At 44.1% G+C, this 19,021-nt stretch overlaps 1 protein-coding gene across 2 annotated transcripts in view; it reads left to right on the top strand.

Moving 5' to 3' along the window:
• Positions 1-19,021, top strand: part of ABAT (4-aminobutyrate aminotransferase) — a 52,442-nt gene that overhangs the window by 4,475 nt on the left and 28,946 nt on the right. The window contains exons 1-2 of one of the 2 annotated variants that reach the window (XM_027886162.1): positions 9,867-10,070; positions 17,432-17,561. In XM_027886162.1, the coding sequence (XP_027741963.1) occupies positions 17,492-17,561 (70 nt within the window). In that variant the 5' untranslated portion in view covers positions 9,867-10,070; positions 17,432-17,491. Of the gene's footprint in view, positions 1-9,866; positions 10,071-17,431; positions 17,562-19,021 lie in introns of those variants that run through there. The other variant, XM_027886161.1, reaches the window with a different exon arrangement.

Here is a 19,021-nt window from a genome sequence, read left to right as displayed (position 1 = left end):
AAATGCCTGAAGTTTGAAACGTGGTGTACCTTGAAAATTGGCTGGATAACAGCGAAGAGACTGAGCAATCCTCACCTGGCACCTGCTGACATACACTGGTGGAATCCAATCTAACCTTGACCTGTTTGGGATATGACAACGTGCCCTTTCCTAGCCCAGCTTGGCAGGCATGGGCTGTTTTTGGGAGCCTCCACACAATGGCAGCAGTGCTGGGAGTGCACCCCTGAGATGTGGCCTTCCCAGCAGGAAGCTGTTCCTTTGCCTCAGGAGGAGGCTGCTGTTGTAGGAGAAACCTGCACATGCCTCCTTTGGTGTTTAACACATTCCTATTTTGTGGACTCCCTTTTTGCTGGGGCAGCAGAGATTTGGGTTCAGGTTCCCATGTCAAGATCTGCTCTCTGTTCCCCACTGATGGTGCCGCTTTCCCAGCTGTACCAGCCACCTTTGGGAGCTTGGATACGTGGATCAGCCTGTCTTTCTTGCACTTCCTTTCATCTCTTTTGTCATCTGCATGTCACAAGCACCAGATTTTCCCTCCTGAAGCCTTTTGCCTGCCTGCAGGATCAGTGTGATGTACTCCCCTTTTCACTGGTCTTCCCACACAGCTTTCCAGCCCTTGTGTTTATGGTGTCTCAGATCTGTTTTAAGGACTCTTAATCCTACCTGTCAGCTCTAAAAACAAATCCTTTTGTCTAGAAGACCATTATAGCTCTGTGGGAGGCACAGCAGAACACAGACTGGCCTGCTGGGTAAAAGACCTGCTCATGTGGAAAAGGAGGCTGGAAAGGGGGTGGAATAAACTCAGGGAAGCAGTGAGGAGTGATGCTGTCCTGCCTGCTGGCAGCTCAGCCTGGAGCACACAGGTTACCTGTGGGTCAGTTGGATGGCTAGAAAGCACTGTGATATGTTTATGGGAAAAATGCAGAAGTGTTGCCAAGGTGTGGATTGCCAGCCCGAGGTTTTCTTCTTAGTTGTTTGTTGGGGTATTGGGTTTTTTTCCTGGCTTTTTTTTTTTTTTCCCCCTCCCCTTGTAACCTTGGTTCCATCGCTGGTTTCTCACAGAACAGAACAGTGGGTGCTGGGAGCAGACATAAATTAGTGATGATGTTTTCATGGTGTCCTATTTTTGATGTTTGGCTCAATTTTAAAGTATCCGGCTTCCATCTGTAAGCCTCGTACTGGGCAAAGCACGAGGCAGCAAGTTTTTTATGGAAATCTGTACCCCAGTGCTGGATGATTTCATGCTAGCTTTGTAGCCTATAATCTTGGTATTAAATCAAACTTTCCTCTTCCTTTTCCTCCCCAGCATATGAACAACCCTACAGATTTTTTCACAAGAGATGTCACCTCTTGCCCTTCCAGCAGTTTTTCTTTCTGAATGAAGCAATGTGAGAACATAGACTTGCAGAGGCCACAGAAGAAAACAGGGGGGGAAATGGTTTGCAGGCAAAGGAAATAATAATATCCCTCATTTTATAACTCATCAAGCTCAATCATGACTGAAGATTATGAACATCACCACAGCATGCCAACTTTTACTTCCTCTTTTAACAAATTATGGAGTGTGTGGAGGTTCTTGGCAGCATCCCTTGACAGCAAACAACTGAAATCAACTCATATGTTTTGATTGGTCTGGCAGTAAAACAAAAATGTGAATAAATAACGTAAATAACATGAAAAGTGAGTACTTTAAATAAGCTTGGTGTAAGCTATTAGCAGTCATATTTCTTCTGTTTGTATTGTGTTTCCTGCCAATCTGTCTGTCATCTTCATGTCAGATGTCAAATAATGGGAACCAACCGTCTTGTTCCTCTCTGACACCTTTCTTTCCACATCTGTCATAAATGACACATTTTTCACCAGGTGCTTGCTTGATACTAGGGATGTATCTGTGATGTACACCCAAAAAAATCAGGACACTGGGACTAGGGTGGAGGGAGCAAGTTTGTATTAAAGCATTTTTAACAGCTCACTGTATAAATCTGATTATATAAACGATGGCCTTAGTGGGAATTAGAGAACATGGCAGGTTAAAAAGCTGTTAGAAACCAAACCAAACTGCTCTGGGCATAATGGGACAGATTTCAGGCATAAGATGCTTCATGGCAACAGACCAGAGCTTAATCCTAGCACAGGGTGCTGTGGACAGGCTGGAGGCCTTGACTTCTCCATCCTTGACATCTGCATCACTTCAGGAAAAGCTGAGCACAAGGACAGCAGTGGTCCCCCATGGCAGGTGTGAGGGATGTGGTTGTCCCCTATGGACCATCCACAGGTGTGAGGAGTGTTCTTCACCTGTGAGGACTGTGCTGCAGGGTGAGAGATGTGTTTGACCTGTATGGACTGTGCTGCCATTCACTGCTGTGTTCTCTCCTCTCAGCTCCAGTAGAAAGCAAGCCTTGTTTTTTGCTCCACAGCTATTGCTGCAATGCAGCTTCCTGGAGAGAGAAATAGGATTACACAATCAGAGTGTGCCGGTGGAGGTAGGAAAGCAGAGGATGTGCTGGGCTCAGATCAACTCCACACTCCTTGTTTTTAGGTCGGTTTTACCAGGTAATGAGTTATGGGGGTGTGAAAATCTTCCGTTTGTTCCATGGTTTGGGCTCTGGGCGTTGTGAGGGGCTGCTGTATCTGCTGTAATGGGATGCTTCTGCCCTGGCTGCTGTGAAAAACAGCTGAAGACAAGCAGAAGGAAAGCTAGTTAGTGTTACAAAGGGAGGGAGCAGAGGCAAATGAAGACAATGACAAGCAGTGCTGGGGGCTGGATTCATGATGTTGTGGAGCCTTTGACTAGGAAGGATTTTACTGATTCCAGCAACAATCTGTGTGTTGCTGTGTGTAGCTGACAAATCTTGTCCTTTTCTTCTTTCAATGAAATCCAAAATTCCAGTTCCTTTTGGCAGTAACAGGAGATCAGTTACTACTTGCTTAATTTCTCATTGGTAATATTCTTTTTTCTCTTGGCCAAGAAGGTGATTAGAAAACACGTCTTCTGATGATTCCTGCCGTTAATTTATTCATAAAAATTGGACCATTACCAGATTGTGTATGAATTTTAGAGTTTGTAGTTTTACTTCTCTATAGATTTTGTTGTAGTGGGACTCTGTTAGATCAAAATGGTAGGACTGATGATGATTTTGGGTTCCATGGGTAGGGGTTGTTTCAGCAGCAAGTCAAGTGTGGTGGCTACTCTGGATGGAGCTCTCCTTCCTCACAGTGCTCAGGTGTTTCCTTTCACTGTTGTACCTTGTTTTCTCTGAGCTCAACTTGTGATTACACTGGACACTGTGAAGGGTTTGGGGATGTTTCTTCTCCAAATTAGGAATCTCTCTGGTGTGGATGGGAGACTGAGCCATGCAGGTGACAGGAGGGCTAGATGAAAGTGGAGTTCTTCAGAAAAAGAGGCCAAGAAGGTGCTACTACGCCTGCAAACCCAGAGTTGGTGGTGTCACACCATGCATCATTTCTGGATGCAATGCTTGCAGAAAGTGCAATTTTTTAATTTTTTTTTTATCCCACTCTCCCCTTGAAAATAGGCAGGGAAAATCAGCTTCCAAAGTGATCTGATAAATGATAGGAAATGGCTCACAGCTCCAGTTTTATTGTTCCAAATGGAAAAGAGAGGAGAAAGGGACTGTTTGTTACATCTGGTCAAAATCCACATGCAGCCTTGCATAACTGATCCTCTGCTCTGGCTGGTGAGCAAGATTTGCAGGCTTGCAGCCACATTCTTCTCATCTGTTGCAAAATTCCAACCTCTGATTATCTCTTTCAGCTACTGTCACTAGTTAACAGCAAAGAGGGAAAAGGGGCAGCTTAAGATAATACCGACTCTGTGTTCTAAAGGCTGACAAAGCACGTGATGTTGTATCTCCTGTAAAGAATTACCTGACGACTGATAAATCCTGCAGTTGCATCCATTTGGTGAATCTGGTTTTAGGAAGGAGAAGAAAAAATTGCCGTTTTTCTGAGCTCCTATGACAGCGCTCTGTCGAGAGGTTAAGCATCAGTGAGGGCAGTGCTCTGAAGGGAAGCTCTTGCTGTCCCACTGTGCTGGTGCTGCTCACTTTCATGAGCTACCCTTAGGAACACAAACATTTCCCACAAGAGGTTTTTGTTAAATAAATAAACAAGCTGTTTAACCTAACTACCAGCTCCTTCCTCCTTACTGATTGTGTCCATCCTGGAGTAACTTCGGGGAGCTGCTTAAAATTACACGGGCAATGGACTGTCCTTGATCTTCTTTTACTGCAGCAGCCATTCTCAGTGTTTATTAGTGCCTGTGTGGCAGTATTGTCATTACAGAGGCAGGCTTGTTGACAGTGCCAAAAGGGAGGGTGGCTGCTGCCCTGTGCCACTGCACAGCTTACAGTAAGTGCTTTTCTCTGCCCCTGGTCCAGCATTTTTGGGGCATTTGACAGAAAACACCATTTCCTACCTGTCCCATCACACTAAGGCCGGTGGTATTGCCAGCTGAGTTGTTACTTCACATTCATCTTTAACAGCCTAGAGATATTTCTTTGCAGCACCCATGGATGTGCCTTATGGGATATTTGTGGAGCTGCAGGATGTCCAGTGTCCCTCTTGGCTGCTGGAAATGGATAGAGCCAGCACAGAGCTGCTCTGAAGCACTGCTGCAGGAGCTGAGGTGTGAGGTGACATGGATCACTCAGTGTGATATGGATCAGTGGGTGGGTCAGTGATCAGCAGGTGATTCAGTGGACACTGGTTTTGGGTACCTCTCACAAGGTTTCAAAATATACTTGGAGTGTGGCAGCAAGAGAATATTCTGGAATGGGTTCACTCCTAAATCTTTAAAAGTCAGTTGTTTTCCGTTCCTGCTTTTAACATGTCTAGTTCCAGTCCAATGGGCCTTCTCCTTTATTAAATGGAATTAGTGAGTATCTTCTGTGATTCCAAAAGCAGCTGGCATAATATCCTGGGTTTCTGTTCCCACTCTCAATTTGTGCAGCCTCTTTGAACTTCCCTCAACAAGGATTCCTTCCACAATTTCTTGGTTCCAGGTCCTTCTTTTTTTCTGACTCCAGCAGCTAAGTTGGACTTGCCCAACTCATGATAGAACTTTTATAAAGGTTTGTCCAGATCTAGGAGCCTTCCCAAAGCTGGCAAATACTTTTCAGCTACCTAAATGTGGCTCATGGAATCTTCACTCTGATGCGATTCACGGTTTGTATGTACCAGACTGAGGGAACAGCGCTCAGTCTCTTATGTGGGTGTCAGTGTTACCCTGAGATTAGAGTGTGCAGTAGAGATGCACCTCAAAGAGACCTTACCAATTAGTTTAGCCATGAGCACACTTATTAAGGTCTAGTTTATCTCCTCAAATTTGTGTCCAGTTATTTAGTACTTGTGTGAAATGTTACAGTTAGTTTTGTCAAACAAACAGGCAATATATAAAAAATAAAAAAGTGCAGTTTATGCAGCAGCCTTGTGGATTTTTCCCTAGTGGGTAACTTTCAGATTTTGGTAACTTTAAGTGTGTCTTCCAGTTACCAGTTTTTCTACCTTGCCTTTAATTCAGCTTTGGCTCATTCACAACTCTAGTTTTTGTGAATGGGCCCAGTGAAGTAAGAGGGACCACTTGAGAAATACGGATCTTGCTGAATCAGATTGGCACTAGTTTCTTTCTCCATCTGGAGCCCAAAAATAATTTTCTAAACATACTAGGGAACTTAGTCACAGAATGTTTTTAACACTGTGTACGTATCTGTGTTTTCTAAACTGTTTTGAAAACTGCTGCTCTTTTTTACCTGTGGCCTGAACAGGCAATAACATGACTTTTGAATAGTAGAATTCCATAGTAATTGTGCTTGAATCCTGTATCCCTTTCCTTCTTCTTCTGAATGTGATGTTCTCATGTTCAATGGGAATTAAAGCAGTTGACATCTGAAGGACAAGGGATGTTATCCCCCTCTCCCTCTGTCAGTGTAAGCTGTACTAGTTCCTGGTTAGTGAGTAGTGCAGGTGCAGTTCAGGTGTGTCCTCGCACACTCACAACCTCTGACTATTTTAATCTGGGCATCTGCCCTCCAGATGAAATCCTTGGGGTCAGTGGTATTGATTGTGGTGAATTCCACTCTTGTTCATGAGGCTTTTTGCTTCTTTCACAAAGGAAGAACTGCCTGTGGACACTGAGTGTAGTGTTATGGATGTGCTCGGGTAGGAAGCAGTCTTCTGACCAGCCACAACTTTGAAAAGCTGCAGTGTGATGGGTTTCCTGCAAAGCTAAGCAGTCACAGTTGTCCCTTTTATTTTCTGTTTTGTCCTTCATGTTAATCCTCTTTGGGCAAATAAGATTCTTATCTTTCTGCCTCCATTTGCTCAGATTTTTATAATTAACTTGGGGTCAACATTCTTATAGTCTTACTTTGTTTCCTTCCAACTGCATTGAAAATTTTTTTAATATATCTTAATCTTTAATATATCTTAATCTATATCTTTTTTAATATATCTTAAACTGAATCTAGTAATTGCTGCTCACATTATCTAAAACTTGATCTGACATTCCAGTTTGTGCTTTATTTTTTTTCCAAACACAACAAGCCTTTAAGAGGGCTGTTGCTTTTTCTCTTCGTGCAAGTTTGGGGTCCTGAGAGCCTGCTGTTGAGTCTTGTGGCAATTTTTGATTTTTGAAGAGGACTAGGGCTTGGTGCTGGGTATCCTGGTGTTCCTTGCCCTCTGCTTTGTGATACTAATGTGTTCTGTTCCCATTTTTTGCAGGAGTATATGACATGTAGGGGTTTGACATCTTGTCTCTACCCTGGAGCTGCTATTTCTGGATAGTGGATTCTTCTCAAGTACTGTAGCTGTATTGCTTGAAATGCTTTGTTTTTCCAAACAAATGCAGCAGTGATAACATAGCTACACCTTCCAATATTTTCCATAAAATCAAAATGTCCTTTTACTAAACTCGTGCTTTGACTCGACCTTGTGGACTAGCCTGGCCAAAATGTGATCCCCATTTTGCCTTGTAGCATCATAGTGTATTTCAGAAGGATGTATGTAGTACTGATGCAGAAAAATATATCTAATAGTGGAAAGTCATGCTTTTGGTTCTGCTGAAGCTGGAGATTACTTTCTACCGATGAAAGATTGTGTAATGGGTCTTCCTCTGACAGCTGCATATCAGTACAGAAAGTGTACTTACTGTTAGTGGTTGGCCACATCCTTTCTGATGACAGATTGTTCAAGTAGATCTCATTACCAATAGTCTCTTGATTAATCAAGCAGAAGTCCATGGGGGATTTTTTGGTACAGTCCAAAACTGTGGACTGTACATTTTTAATACATCTTAAATAAGTTTTTAGTAATTGTAGTTGCTTAAAATCACTGATATGGGACTTCTAAGCTTTCTACCCTTCAATAGGACTTGCACTGAGTCATTGCCACCCCTTTTGTGCATCCAGCCTTCCAGGCAGGGTAATTATGGATATGGAGGGGCTGTGCTGGGAGCAGAGGAGCTGAAAAAGAGCTTGGGCTCTGCCTGGCAGGTGACAGTTTGGTGCTGAGCCTTTTGATGCAAGGATTAAAGCCAAAAAAATCCACTACACATAAAAGTCTACAACTGAATTACTGTCTCTCTGGGGGATGAGTTTCCAGGCAGTTGGACATGACATGGCTTAGCATGATGGTGACTGGAGTCTCTGGATGATGTTGCCATATAAATTGTTAGCACTTATCAGTAAGGAGCACTTTTTATCCAACATAATTTTGTTTAATGAATTTAGCTTCACATCATCCAAAGCAGCATGCAGCAGAGGCACAAGCATTTCTTTGTCATACCTCAGTCTCCCCAGAGTGCATCCTTAGGAGCTGTAATCCTGATTATCCACTGAAGAAGTGTAGTAATAAATCACTGATACAAGACACTGCCGTTGAATCCAGTGTTTTATACAAGGTGAGTGTAAGTACCTACAACTTTTCTCAGTCTTTCCTCTTCTGTTTTTGATGTGTCCCTGCGTTAACCATCTGTTAATGCACTTTCTGTGGTAGATTAGCTGGTTAACAGGTTAAGTTTAGAGGCAGCAGTTTGTTCTAATGACCAGTACAGACCAGTTTGAATATATCATTTGCAGTCTGTGTATGTAATTAATAACAGATTTTAAACTATGAAGAAGGTGAGGGATCATCTTTAGTCCTTATTTTGGATCAAATCAACAGCCTGTTACTTAGGAGTAGTATGGGATCTGTCTTATAAACAACTACAATCTGGGCTTCTTTCTTGGCAGTTACTGCTACTCACATGGGATCCCAGGCTCTACAGTGAAGGAGGAAGGTACCAGAAAGTCTAATTCTCTTCCTTGTTGGTATTAACAGCATGTTCCTTAGCAGTTTGTCTGGATGCACATCAGTTGCCCATTTCATGTGGAAAGCTCTGGAGAACTACATGGTGACTTTAAACCTTGTACTCCTGCAGTGGATGTAAAAGGTTCTGTGGATGCTGGCATTGCATGTGTTCATGTGTAAACTGCCTGTGTCAGCTAATGTTACAGTGGAGAGACTGCAGAGTGTGTTTGGTCTGCCTGAACGACTTTCTGTCCCTCCTCATTCCTGTGTTAGCAGAGTAATCATCACAACATCCACCCCAACCAAACAAATACTGCTGCTGTTACTGCTGTGGCAGAAGGGGACGAAGAAAGTGTGGTGCTGTAAGAGCAGCACAAACTGGAGTCACTCAATGGCCAGGGACCTTACCTGCTTCCTGTAGGCATTGCATCTTCTGTCTTTTTGATATCTGTCCTTGCCTCTGCCTGTCTTAGACCTTTCCTTGTCCCTCACTCTGCTCAGGCCGAATCAGGCAGCACAAGTCTGGGGCTCACCCTGGCTACTCCCTCATCTCCCCCCTTGCAGCACAGGGCGGGTGCAGGAGCTCCGGTCGCAGCCCCTCAGGCAGGCGCCAGACCCTGTGCTCAGGAAAGCATCCTGCCCAAATGCCACATCCTACAGCTGGAGCCTGTGGGAGATAGAGCCCAAAGCAGGACCCACAGCTCCCATCTCGTGCCTGGCTCCCTGCGGCAGTGCAGCCCTGCCTGTTGGGGGGCACGGAGCTCCCCCTCCTCTTCTCCAGCCGTTTTAATGCCCTGATTACTGAAGTGGGTAAGTCACCACCTCGCTTGTAATAATTACAGATTTCCGCTGTGATTTTTCACTCGTCGGTTGCCACAGCAACGGTGCAGTGGCTCGGCCGAGACGCTGTCACAGGGATTTAAATCTGAAGCGGCTCAGCCTTTTTCTGCGCTCTGGCGCATCTTCCCTCTTGCCCCCCAGCACCATGGCAACCTGGCCATTGCATCCCAGCCTCGGCCATGGCAGCCCGTGCTCGCTTTCGCTGCGTCCCTGGGCCTGAAGGGAGGCTGCTGGTATTTCCTGTGGGTATCTGTGTCTCCCCATTCCCGTCTCCATCAGTGCGCAGCAGGAGGTGGCGTTGGGATGTGTGCTGGTTGTTGTGCTGTCTGCGCACGACCTGAGGGGAATGAACCAAACCATGGTTATTTTATGTGTGCCTGGGTGTCACCCTCGGGATATTTACAAACTAGAGTAAAATCAAGGGGTTTAGGGACAAGATGTGTTCTTCAACTTCCACGATTGTTGAAGACGAAGGAGCCGTTTCAAACGTTAATGCAGTCTGGCTCTGCGTCTCTGGAATTTGTTTTCAGAAACCTGCCGAGGAGGCTTTCAGGTGAACTCGGATTCCCAGGGGTCCGAGCTGATGGGCTACACCCACATGCCAGAGCCAGATGCTCCCGTTTTGAGGCGAGTCGGGTGCTCCTGTGCGCTGGCTCTGGCTGAGCAGGAGCTGCTTTCATTAACCTTCATTAAGTGGGGCATCCCCCGCGGCTCCGCCGCAGGGCTGCAGCTCCGGGCTCCCTCTGGGTGATGCCCGTCCTCGCTGCCGGCAGTCGCGCTCGGGAGCTGGCAGGAGCAGGCAGCGATGGAATTCCTCACGAGTGGAGCCGACAGCAGCTGAGCTGAGCTGAGCTGAGCTGAAGGAAAGGAGGGAGCGGCACTTCCAACCAGGGCTGGCTGCGGGGAGTTTGCGTCCAAGTGCTGTGTAAGTGCTTTTGCCGTGCGCGGTCGGGGTGGGCACAAACTCCGGCCGAGCTCTCCGTCCAGACGGGAATGTGTCTCTGTGTGTGCAGCTGTGTGTGGTGTTACAGTGACCCTGTCGTGGATAAACATGGGTAGCTGCTCCCAGTTTGTTTGCTGGACCCCCTGAAGAGAAATCTGCAGGCTTCTGCTTCCCTCTGTCCTCAGCTGGAATGGGGGTCACCTTGAGAAACCAGTGCACACTCTCCAGCTTAAGACGTTTCCCTTGGTTTGGTGCAGGCTGCCTCCAACTGAGCTATTTTATGCCTTAGGACACAGAAAAATAAATCGGGCTTTTATTTAGTGCTGTTTATCTGTTTTCCTGACCTCTGAGGAGAAAGCGGTAGGATGCTCAGAAATAAAACCTTACAAGAAATACAACTTAATGTTCTTGGAAATTCCACTCGAGGGTATTTTGCAATACTTAAAATTTTTCAAAACTACAGAAGGCTTGGGAGCGACTAATCTGAAAAGCACGGCTGTGCCATAATTTGTTTAACCCATTGGGAACCGGGATGTTTTGGTGTGAAAATGAACAGAAAGGGTTTGGATATGGTTTTGCCATTTGTATTTAAAACAATGGATTCAAAATGTGCATTCTTGAAGTGAAGAGACGTTCTTACGTGTAGCTCACTGGTAAAGTTCACTGAAATACCAAAGTGCAGGTTTTTTCAGGGGAAACTATTAAGAAATTACTTTGAAAAATTTAGAATTTTTAAGCTAACATAAGTTCAGTTGTGCTTGTTTTTTTTACCAGCATTTATGTACAACTATGCTATTTATGTAGGTATTTTTGGCTTTGCATTTGGAACTTGCCCAGTTTCTAACAGATGCCTTTTCGATCCAATTTTTTATTTTCCTGAGACAATGTATTTCTTTTACTGGGAAGTCGTAGGCACATCTCATCCCATCTTAGCTGTTCCAATTGTTCTTGAATCATAAATGAGCTGCTCAAAAGTTTAGTGGGTCACCTGAATCCTAGTGTACCACAATCACAACATTCCCACCTGTTTATATTCATTGATTTATGGACCAGGAGTCTTTCCTTGGCCAAATATTTGTTGGAGAAAGCGAAAAGGGGGACAACAGCAGAAAGATTTTTGTTCTTTGGTTGGTTTGGGGGTTTTTCTTTGGTTTAGAAAAAAGAAAAACATATATTCATATCCAACCACCAAACCCTGCCTAGGGGACACATGAATGTTTGACACTTCTGACTGCAAATAAGTTTTAAAACTTGATGGAAGGACTGAAGGTTTGTGTTCTGGCTTTGCTGTTGGTTCAGCCCTGACCTGATTGCAGGTCCCATGAGGCAGGTAGGGACTGCTGTGTTGTGATGGATCCTGGACACTACTAACAAGCTGTAGGTGTAAGGTTTTCTTTGCTAAACAGGTACATCTTGTTTTAGGTTTATGCTGCAGTGTTCAGAGCAGACTGACTGGTATGCCAGCTGCATGTGGAGTGAGAGAAGGGAGCTGTGCAAAAAAACACCAGTTTATTATGCTTTTGTGTGCAATATTCACTGTTTTGTCAAGACTTGAAGGACAAAACCAATCTCCTATTTCTATTCTTCTGAAGACTAGTGGGAGTGTCCAAATCTGTTGGTGTCAACAAATAAATAGGCAACCCTGAATAACCAACTCTTGAGCTTTACTTGTAACTATGACAACCGTGTCCTTGACAACTTAAGTACAATCATGGAGTTTCCAATTACATCCTGTTCTACACAAAGCCATTAAGATTATTAGAGGCATAAGCAGCCTGTCAGCTTGTGAAGTGTGTGGGTTTTTTGCAAATTCATTTTGGTGGTAGATCCATGTTTCCATCTGCAGGTCCCTGCTGTTGTGTCGTTGCTGGTGTTCCTTGGTGAGCTGTGCTCTGCAACCACAGGCTCGCCAGGCTGGGGCCTGTGGTTGACCAAGGTGGGGGAAAAGCAGCTTTTTTTCTGTTTTCTGTGCCCTCTTAGGATGGTGGTGCCAGGTACTGCTCTTCTTGAAGCCTTCTTGAAGAAGGTTTCAGCTCTGGTTTGTGCTGGGTTGGTATAGATACTAAATGGAAAATCTAATGCCAACCTTATATAAATACTAGATGTAAATTTTCTCGCAACTCCCTCTTAACAGGACTTTTCTATTCCCTTGATGATTTGAGATAGCTTTGGTCTATGACTAGAAATTGTTGGTGTTACTCTTACAAACTTCTCCTGCAAATGCTGTTATGAGCTAATTCGAACTTGTTTCAGAACTATACCTTGGAAAAAAAGCTCTGAAGTAAAAGGACCTGTTGTGTTTCATTGTGTGCCCTCAGGCTTTCATAACTGTATAGTGTATATTGAACTCTTAACTCTGCTCCTGGGACCAAGTGAATTGCAATTAAACAATCAACATGCAGGCAGGCCTCTTTATTTATGTTGTTGTTTACTACATTTAATTGGCTGAAGCAGTAAGTCAGGATTTCTAGTGTCACCCTGTGCTCTGTCAATAACAGCTGGTGAACTCATTCAATTTTTTCCTACTTTGATCTGTTGGATGTGGACATTCCCTGTCTCCCCAAGTAGGGTGGGGTGGTGTGTTTTCAAGCAGTGAGTGCTGCACATATTGGGTCTTTTTGTGCAGATACCCTGATGACATTACATTGCCCTATTCTTCCTCAAATGCGGTCTAAGGAGGAACATGGTTGTGTAATGCATGACAGCCTAGACCATCTTCCACCTCACTCATATTTCTTTGTGACATTATGGGGCTGTTTCAGACTCTGGGATCTCCTTGAGCTGTTTTTAGAAGTAAAATACTTGAACTACATTACTTAAGTCATTAAAGTTGCTTGTTCATGGACACTGCAAATCAGGAGACTTGCCCCTCTTTAACAATCCCAGCCCAGTTATCTGAGTACTGCCAGACTTTTCAACACAGTCTTTTTGGTCTAGTCACAGGAACCACAGCTGACTTGATCTCTCAATTTGCAGTTTCTTACACTGTTAATAGACAGATGCAAAAAGTGCAGTGTCAAAGCACGCTGAGCTGTGAACTGAAGAGCTTTCTCACCTCTTCCAGAGACACCCTCCTTGCAAACTGTCTGTGGCAGCTCACCTCGGGGATGCCAGGGCAGGCTGGGTGTGGAAAGGGTGGGTTTGCATTCAGGCACAGTGCTGATGCTGCCGTGGGCCCCCGAGAGAGGGGATGTGTCCTCCACTGCTGCACGACAGCAGAGCCCCTGCACCCTCAAGCAGCCCTTGCTCAGCTCACAACGCGAGGCAGCCTTGTGCTGGTTCACATCCAGATAGATCCAAGCAAACGGGACTAGGAGATAGTTAGATATGTTTTAAATTTCACAACAATTAACGCGTAGCACGATGATATCCTCGCTGTGCATCCTAGAAAAGTCAAGCAAAGGAAAACGGTAGAAAAAGGAAGGAATTTGCCTTTAGCTCCCTGCTCCCCGAACCCACTTTGTGTAGCCTTGTGCAGTAATTGCCCTGTGCAGCTTGTGCTGCTGTTTCCAAACGGCTTAATTGTTCCTGGTAAATGGGTTTGGAGCAGCTGAGGAACAGATGAATGTGCCCCCATGAATTTCAAACAGGCTCCTGTGTCTTTGGCATGAGTGCCAAGAAAGAGACACAAATCTGCAGAGCTGACTTCTCCTCCCTGTCTTGCCCTGTCTCCATTTACCTTCACCTTTGCATCCATCCATGTCTCTGTTTGCCTTTACCTTTGCATCCATCCAAGGACCCTTTCCCAGGCAAGTCTCTGCAAGCTGCAGCCTGGAACACGGACGTCATGCTGCATTAGCTTCTCTTCTAGAGAGCGAGATTGCTGCACAAACTCCGAGTCTGTGTATTTGCACTCTGGTATCTGGATCAAGCCCCTCTTTTTTTTTTAATTTTTCCAGATTTTCCCCCAAGAAACACAATCTTGCTCACTCACAAAAACAATATGTTCACAGTATGCTGCTGCTGCTGAATGGCTGTTGTCGTTCCTAGAACTAGTTTTATCTGTCAGAAATAATCACTCGGTATAGAAATTTAAGGGCTGCTGTTTAAAAAAATATATCCAATCCTACATTGTGCATTTAAAAAATCCACATATCCTTATGTTTCATGTGCTTGATAGGCTGGACTGAGCTCCCTCTCTGAAAATAATTCTTTTTTTGCTAGAAGAATGTGACTGTGACTTAAACTGTGTTTGCCAATGAATGCGTTTATGTAATGCAAAATTATGTACAAAATATATGCAAATTTGTTTACAAATTAAGGTACTGAGCATTCACTTCAGAATAGATGTTCTGTACAGTCATCTGTACCAATGGCCTTCTCCAGCTCAGGCAGCTGCCATTAGAGGAAAAATATTTAGAGAAGACTTATGAATATTCTTTTTGAAGGGTCTCACTTCTTTGAGGTCCTTCACACCCCCTTCCCAGTCGGATGTGTGGAGCTGGTGGCTGTATTTTGCCTGGATATGGAGGGATCTGGAGCTGCCCGCAGTGGCTCCGGAGCAGCAGTGGTGCTGGAGCGTGGCATTGCTGCAGTTTTGACACGTGCAGAGCTGATTTCTGCTGGCTTGCAAACTGTGCCTCTGCTGCTTGCAGTGCTGGAACAGGCTGGGCCGGTGGGAATTGATCAGGAGATGGGCTATGGAGGCAAAATTCAATTGGTTATTGTGATAACCAAATAATGCATGCTTAGACAAAGATACCAATCTCATCAGCTGATCCCCCTGTGAGAGTTTGTGTGCTTAATGGAGATGGAAAAGACGTTGAGTTTAGTTATACTCACATGTGATATTACATGATTTATTCTGACTCTGGACTAGAAAATGATAACACCTTTTATATAACAACTGTCAAGGAAAATTAGGGCTAAGCTACCTCTTGCAATAATTTTTTTTCCTGTGAGTGTTCAGAAAGCCAGTATCATTTCCAATTATATTTTTCAGCCTCTAATGAATACTGTAGTTTAACTATTAGAGAATTTAAGATAAACAGGAAATATAAGTAAAAGGTAAATAACATTCTGGGAGTAAAGACATGGACATGGCTCACCTGGGGAAGGAAGAGAAGGTACTGCCAAAGGGAAACCTGGACACTGGTGAGCACAACCCTGTAGAGTGACTGGAAGGTTTGTTTGATTTGTTTGTGAAGAGGCATCTCATCATTGTGAAAAGGAAGGCTGGGCAGTGGGCAGCAGAACCCCCACGGGAGATGACTGAAGGGAGTGAGAACAAGGAAGTGGGTCGCTAAGTACATTTGCACTGCTCCTTTTGTGAACTGTGTTCATCTTAGATTTTAACAGACTCCTAAAGACTCTTAAAAAGTCATACTTTGAAGAATAACTTAAGGAGGGAATTGGAGATTGCAGATATCAGATAAATAGCTCTGAACAGAGGACATCATTCAGGGTGGTTAACTGTTGAGAGAGGTGCTGGGCTGATTCACCCTTTAACAGCTTTTTCTCACTTACACTGGCATTTGGGTTTTGCCAGAGGATGGTCATGAGATTAGAAACCTGTGATGTTGGGCCATTTCTTTACACATTTATTATGCAAAAGTTAGCACAACTAAAGAAAGAAGCTGAGAGACAAAAAATAATGAAAGAATTAAATAAATTTTGTCTTACAAGTGAAGTTACTCTTTTCTGAAAAAATTAACTAGTTTCCCCTACACGTCTGACCCAAAGCCTTAGGAAGCGAATCCAGCTTTTTCAGCATAAGGACAAGTGTTGTGCAAGTGTGTGTTCACCTTGGCACATTTCAAAATACCTTGAATTTTAACTTGAACTCAGAGCTAACTAAGTGAAACCAAGTGCTATGTCAATTGTCTGGAAAGGCACAGGGAGTTGTTTTTAAGTATTAATAGCTCCCTATGTTTATGTAGGCAAGAAGTTTTCTGTTTTCTTTTATCTATTTTGAAAAAGCTGAAGTGTGAAGGCGAACAAATAGTATCTTGCCTAAAGACAATACAGAAATTAAATTTCTGATATTTTAGTGCTGGATAAGAGATACTTCCTATCAGATGCGTCTCTGCATCTAGTCATGAACATCTGCTGACATGTTTTATTGATGACCAAGAACTGATATAAGAGCAGTAAGCTGTGATCTTTCTGCTGGCAGATCAGCTCCAATACTCTTAGAATGTATGTGTTAAATAGAGTTCTTTCCAGGAGGTTTGTGGATAACAGTGGCACTTTGTTTGGACTGCAGGCCTCGGTCCACTGCTGCTGGATGGTCTGCACCCACTGGGAGCAGGGGGACACCCAGCAAGATGAAAATGCTGGGCAGAGGGCTCTGGTGTCATGCTTAGAACACAGGGGGCCGTGCTGATAAGTGTAGAGTTTGAATTTAACCTGTATCCTGGATAATAATTCAATGACCTGTTTATTTATGACTTCCAGTCAGATTTTCTGCAGAGGTGATCCAAAGCGAAAAAGGGAGTAGTGTTACCATTCATGCTACTTGATTTTCCAAGGTTATTTATATGTAACTAGCTGAGGTAGGATCACAGAACAGTTGAGGCTGAGGGGATCATCTGCTCCAGCCCTCTGCTCAAGCAGCACCACCTCCAGCAGGCTGCTCTGGACCACGTCCACTTGGGCTGTGAACATCTCAAAGCATGGTGATTCCACGCCCTCTCTGGGCGACCTCTCCAGGGTTTTCCTGTGTTTAGATGGAGCTCACAGTGTTTCAGGTTGTGCCCATTGCCTCTAATCCCGTCACTGGACACCACTGAGAAGACCCTGGCTCCTTCTCTACTCCCTCCCATCAGGAGCTTATTACACATTGATGGGATGCAACCTGAGCCTTCCTCAGGCTAAACAATCCCAACTCTCACAGTCTTTCTTCACGGAGATGTGATTAATTGGTAAAAACTGGTTTTTCAGGGGATTGATTTTCTTTTATTTCCTAATGCTTGTCCTGCTGTCTTTTGTATTAGATGCGATTTTTTTCATAAACTTAAATCGAATTGAAAAACCAGCTTTGGCTTGAGAGACTGACTGGAAACAATTTTTTGAAAGTTCAGTGCAGTCTACATACACAGAGAAAACAGAGAGGAAGAGCAAGGGAAAATAGGTACTGTTCTTTACTCCCTGGCCCTGCTGAAGCTGGAAGATACAGCTTTAGCCTAGAAGTCATTTGGAAGTCAGCAAGACCAAGCCAAGCATCAGACTTGGAGCTCAATCCTGAGACTGCTCTGAATGTCAGCATTAATCCATCACAGCCTGCTCTTGGTGTCTTTGGACTGAAATTAGTGAAAGGGGGAATTGAAATGAATAGCACAGTAATAATGGCTGCATCCATAAGCACATGAATAAGTGTTTGCTTTTCTTTTTTTATTTCAGATCATCGACTTGGAAAGAAATCTCCCAAGATTGAGTCTTTTTGAGTAAAGAAAAGCTAAAATGGCATCGATGTTGCTTAGTCGACAGCTGACCTGTTGTCTGCAGCAAAACTCCAGACTGCTTGTATTTGGTAAGTGTTTGTATTTTCCTGGTTTGTGTTTGGTAAACGTTAATTTTATGCTGGTAGACAAAATTCCAGTTTGAATATTGCTGGGGTTTGTCCCTTGGTGTTGAGTCTGTCAAGACTTGGAGAATATGATGTTCTGCATCTCAGCTAATGATGCAATTGTAGTCCAAAGTGGATCACAAAGGTGCTGTGGATTTGTTTGATTTTTTTTTCATTCTGCAAACAAGAACTTATTAAGTTAATAATTTGCACTGCAAACCTGCTAATTGAAGTAAAGCTCTTCAGCCTTTGGAACTCTGCTTTTACTTTGTGACACTACGTGGTGAAACAATTACCCATCAAAATGAGCTGGTTTTTTTCTTTGTGCTATGTAGCATGACCCTGCCTGTCTTCCCTTGTGGAGAGGTTTTATGTGACTGGCATGAAGAGGTGGCCCTCACTGGGGTTATGTGTTTCTGCCTGGAGTGAGCTCTAGTGTGAAATAAAAACCTGCCACACAGCATCAAACTACTTTCTCTGAGGTGAACAGCAAGTTCTTGCTTGGCCCCCCCTTGTAATTTATTGTATATATGTGTATATTAAACTGCAATCTCCGTGAAATAGATATAAAAACTAAGTTTCTGTTGACTTTGTCAGACAAAGCAGTGTGGAGTCTTAAGATCTGGCATCCATTTCATGTGCTCTCACACTGAATACAGAATGGCTGAATGGCTTTTCCTGTGACCGAGTAAATAGTAGTGTTTGTCCTGTCCTCCCTCTCTACTTCTGCAGTGCTATTGTGCTCCTTCTGCCACTGCCAGGCAAGCACACCCTTCCATTTGCTCAGAAACTTAAACACCATTGATTTCCTTTCAAATAATACACTTTGGGGAGCAACTAACCTTTGGCTAAAGAACGCCAAGTCTGCTCTTGTCACTATTAGAAAATATTAGGTCAGTGTATCAGTGCAGGATGTGCTTCTATTTGTGGGAGTGACGCACTGATCACCCACACTGGGCTGGAGCAGGGATCGTTTGGTCGATTGTGGGCAATGGAAAGTGCTTGCAGCAACCAGGCCTCATTAGCTGTCAGTCCTCTGAGCTAATCTCTCATCTCAGCATCACTTAACAGCTGCCTGTTCCTCCCAGTGTCTTGCACACTTCTGTGCTGCTTCCCAAGCACAAAGACGGGGAGGTCAGTGGAGGGCAGAGGCACTAACTCACTCTTCCTTTCTCAGCGGTGCAATGAAAGGGTGTGTAAGATCTTCAACAAGAAAGGAAAGCAGCTCCAGGCTTCGGTAATTTGTCCTTGCTTTCAGAAAACTTCTAAGTGGGAAAGCCTGCTAAAATACTGAAGAAAAAAGTAGGGGACCTTGCTGCAGACTAAGAGACGTTCAGCCTTTGGGGTGGAATACTTTGTGTGTGTGACCAGAGATTAGAAAAGATCTAATCTCTACAGGATTAGAGAGAGCAAGAGGAGAGCCC

This window comes from Empidonax traillii, unplaced genomic scaffold, assembly GCF_003031625.1.
Source record: "Empidonax traillii isolate 1590-97213 ecotype Southwest subspecies unplaced genomic scaffold, ASM303162v1 scaffold180:size851510, whole genome shotgun sequence".
In the NCBI taxonomy this organism is placed as follows: Eukaryota; Metazoa; Chordata; class Aves; order Passeriformes; family Tyrannidae; genus Empidonax; species Empidonax traillii.
Note: the sequence above shows the minus strand (reverse complement) of the source record. Positions and strands in the feature narration are given on the sequence as shown.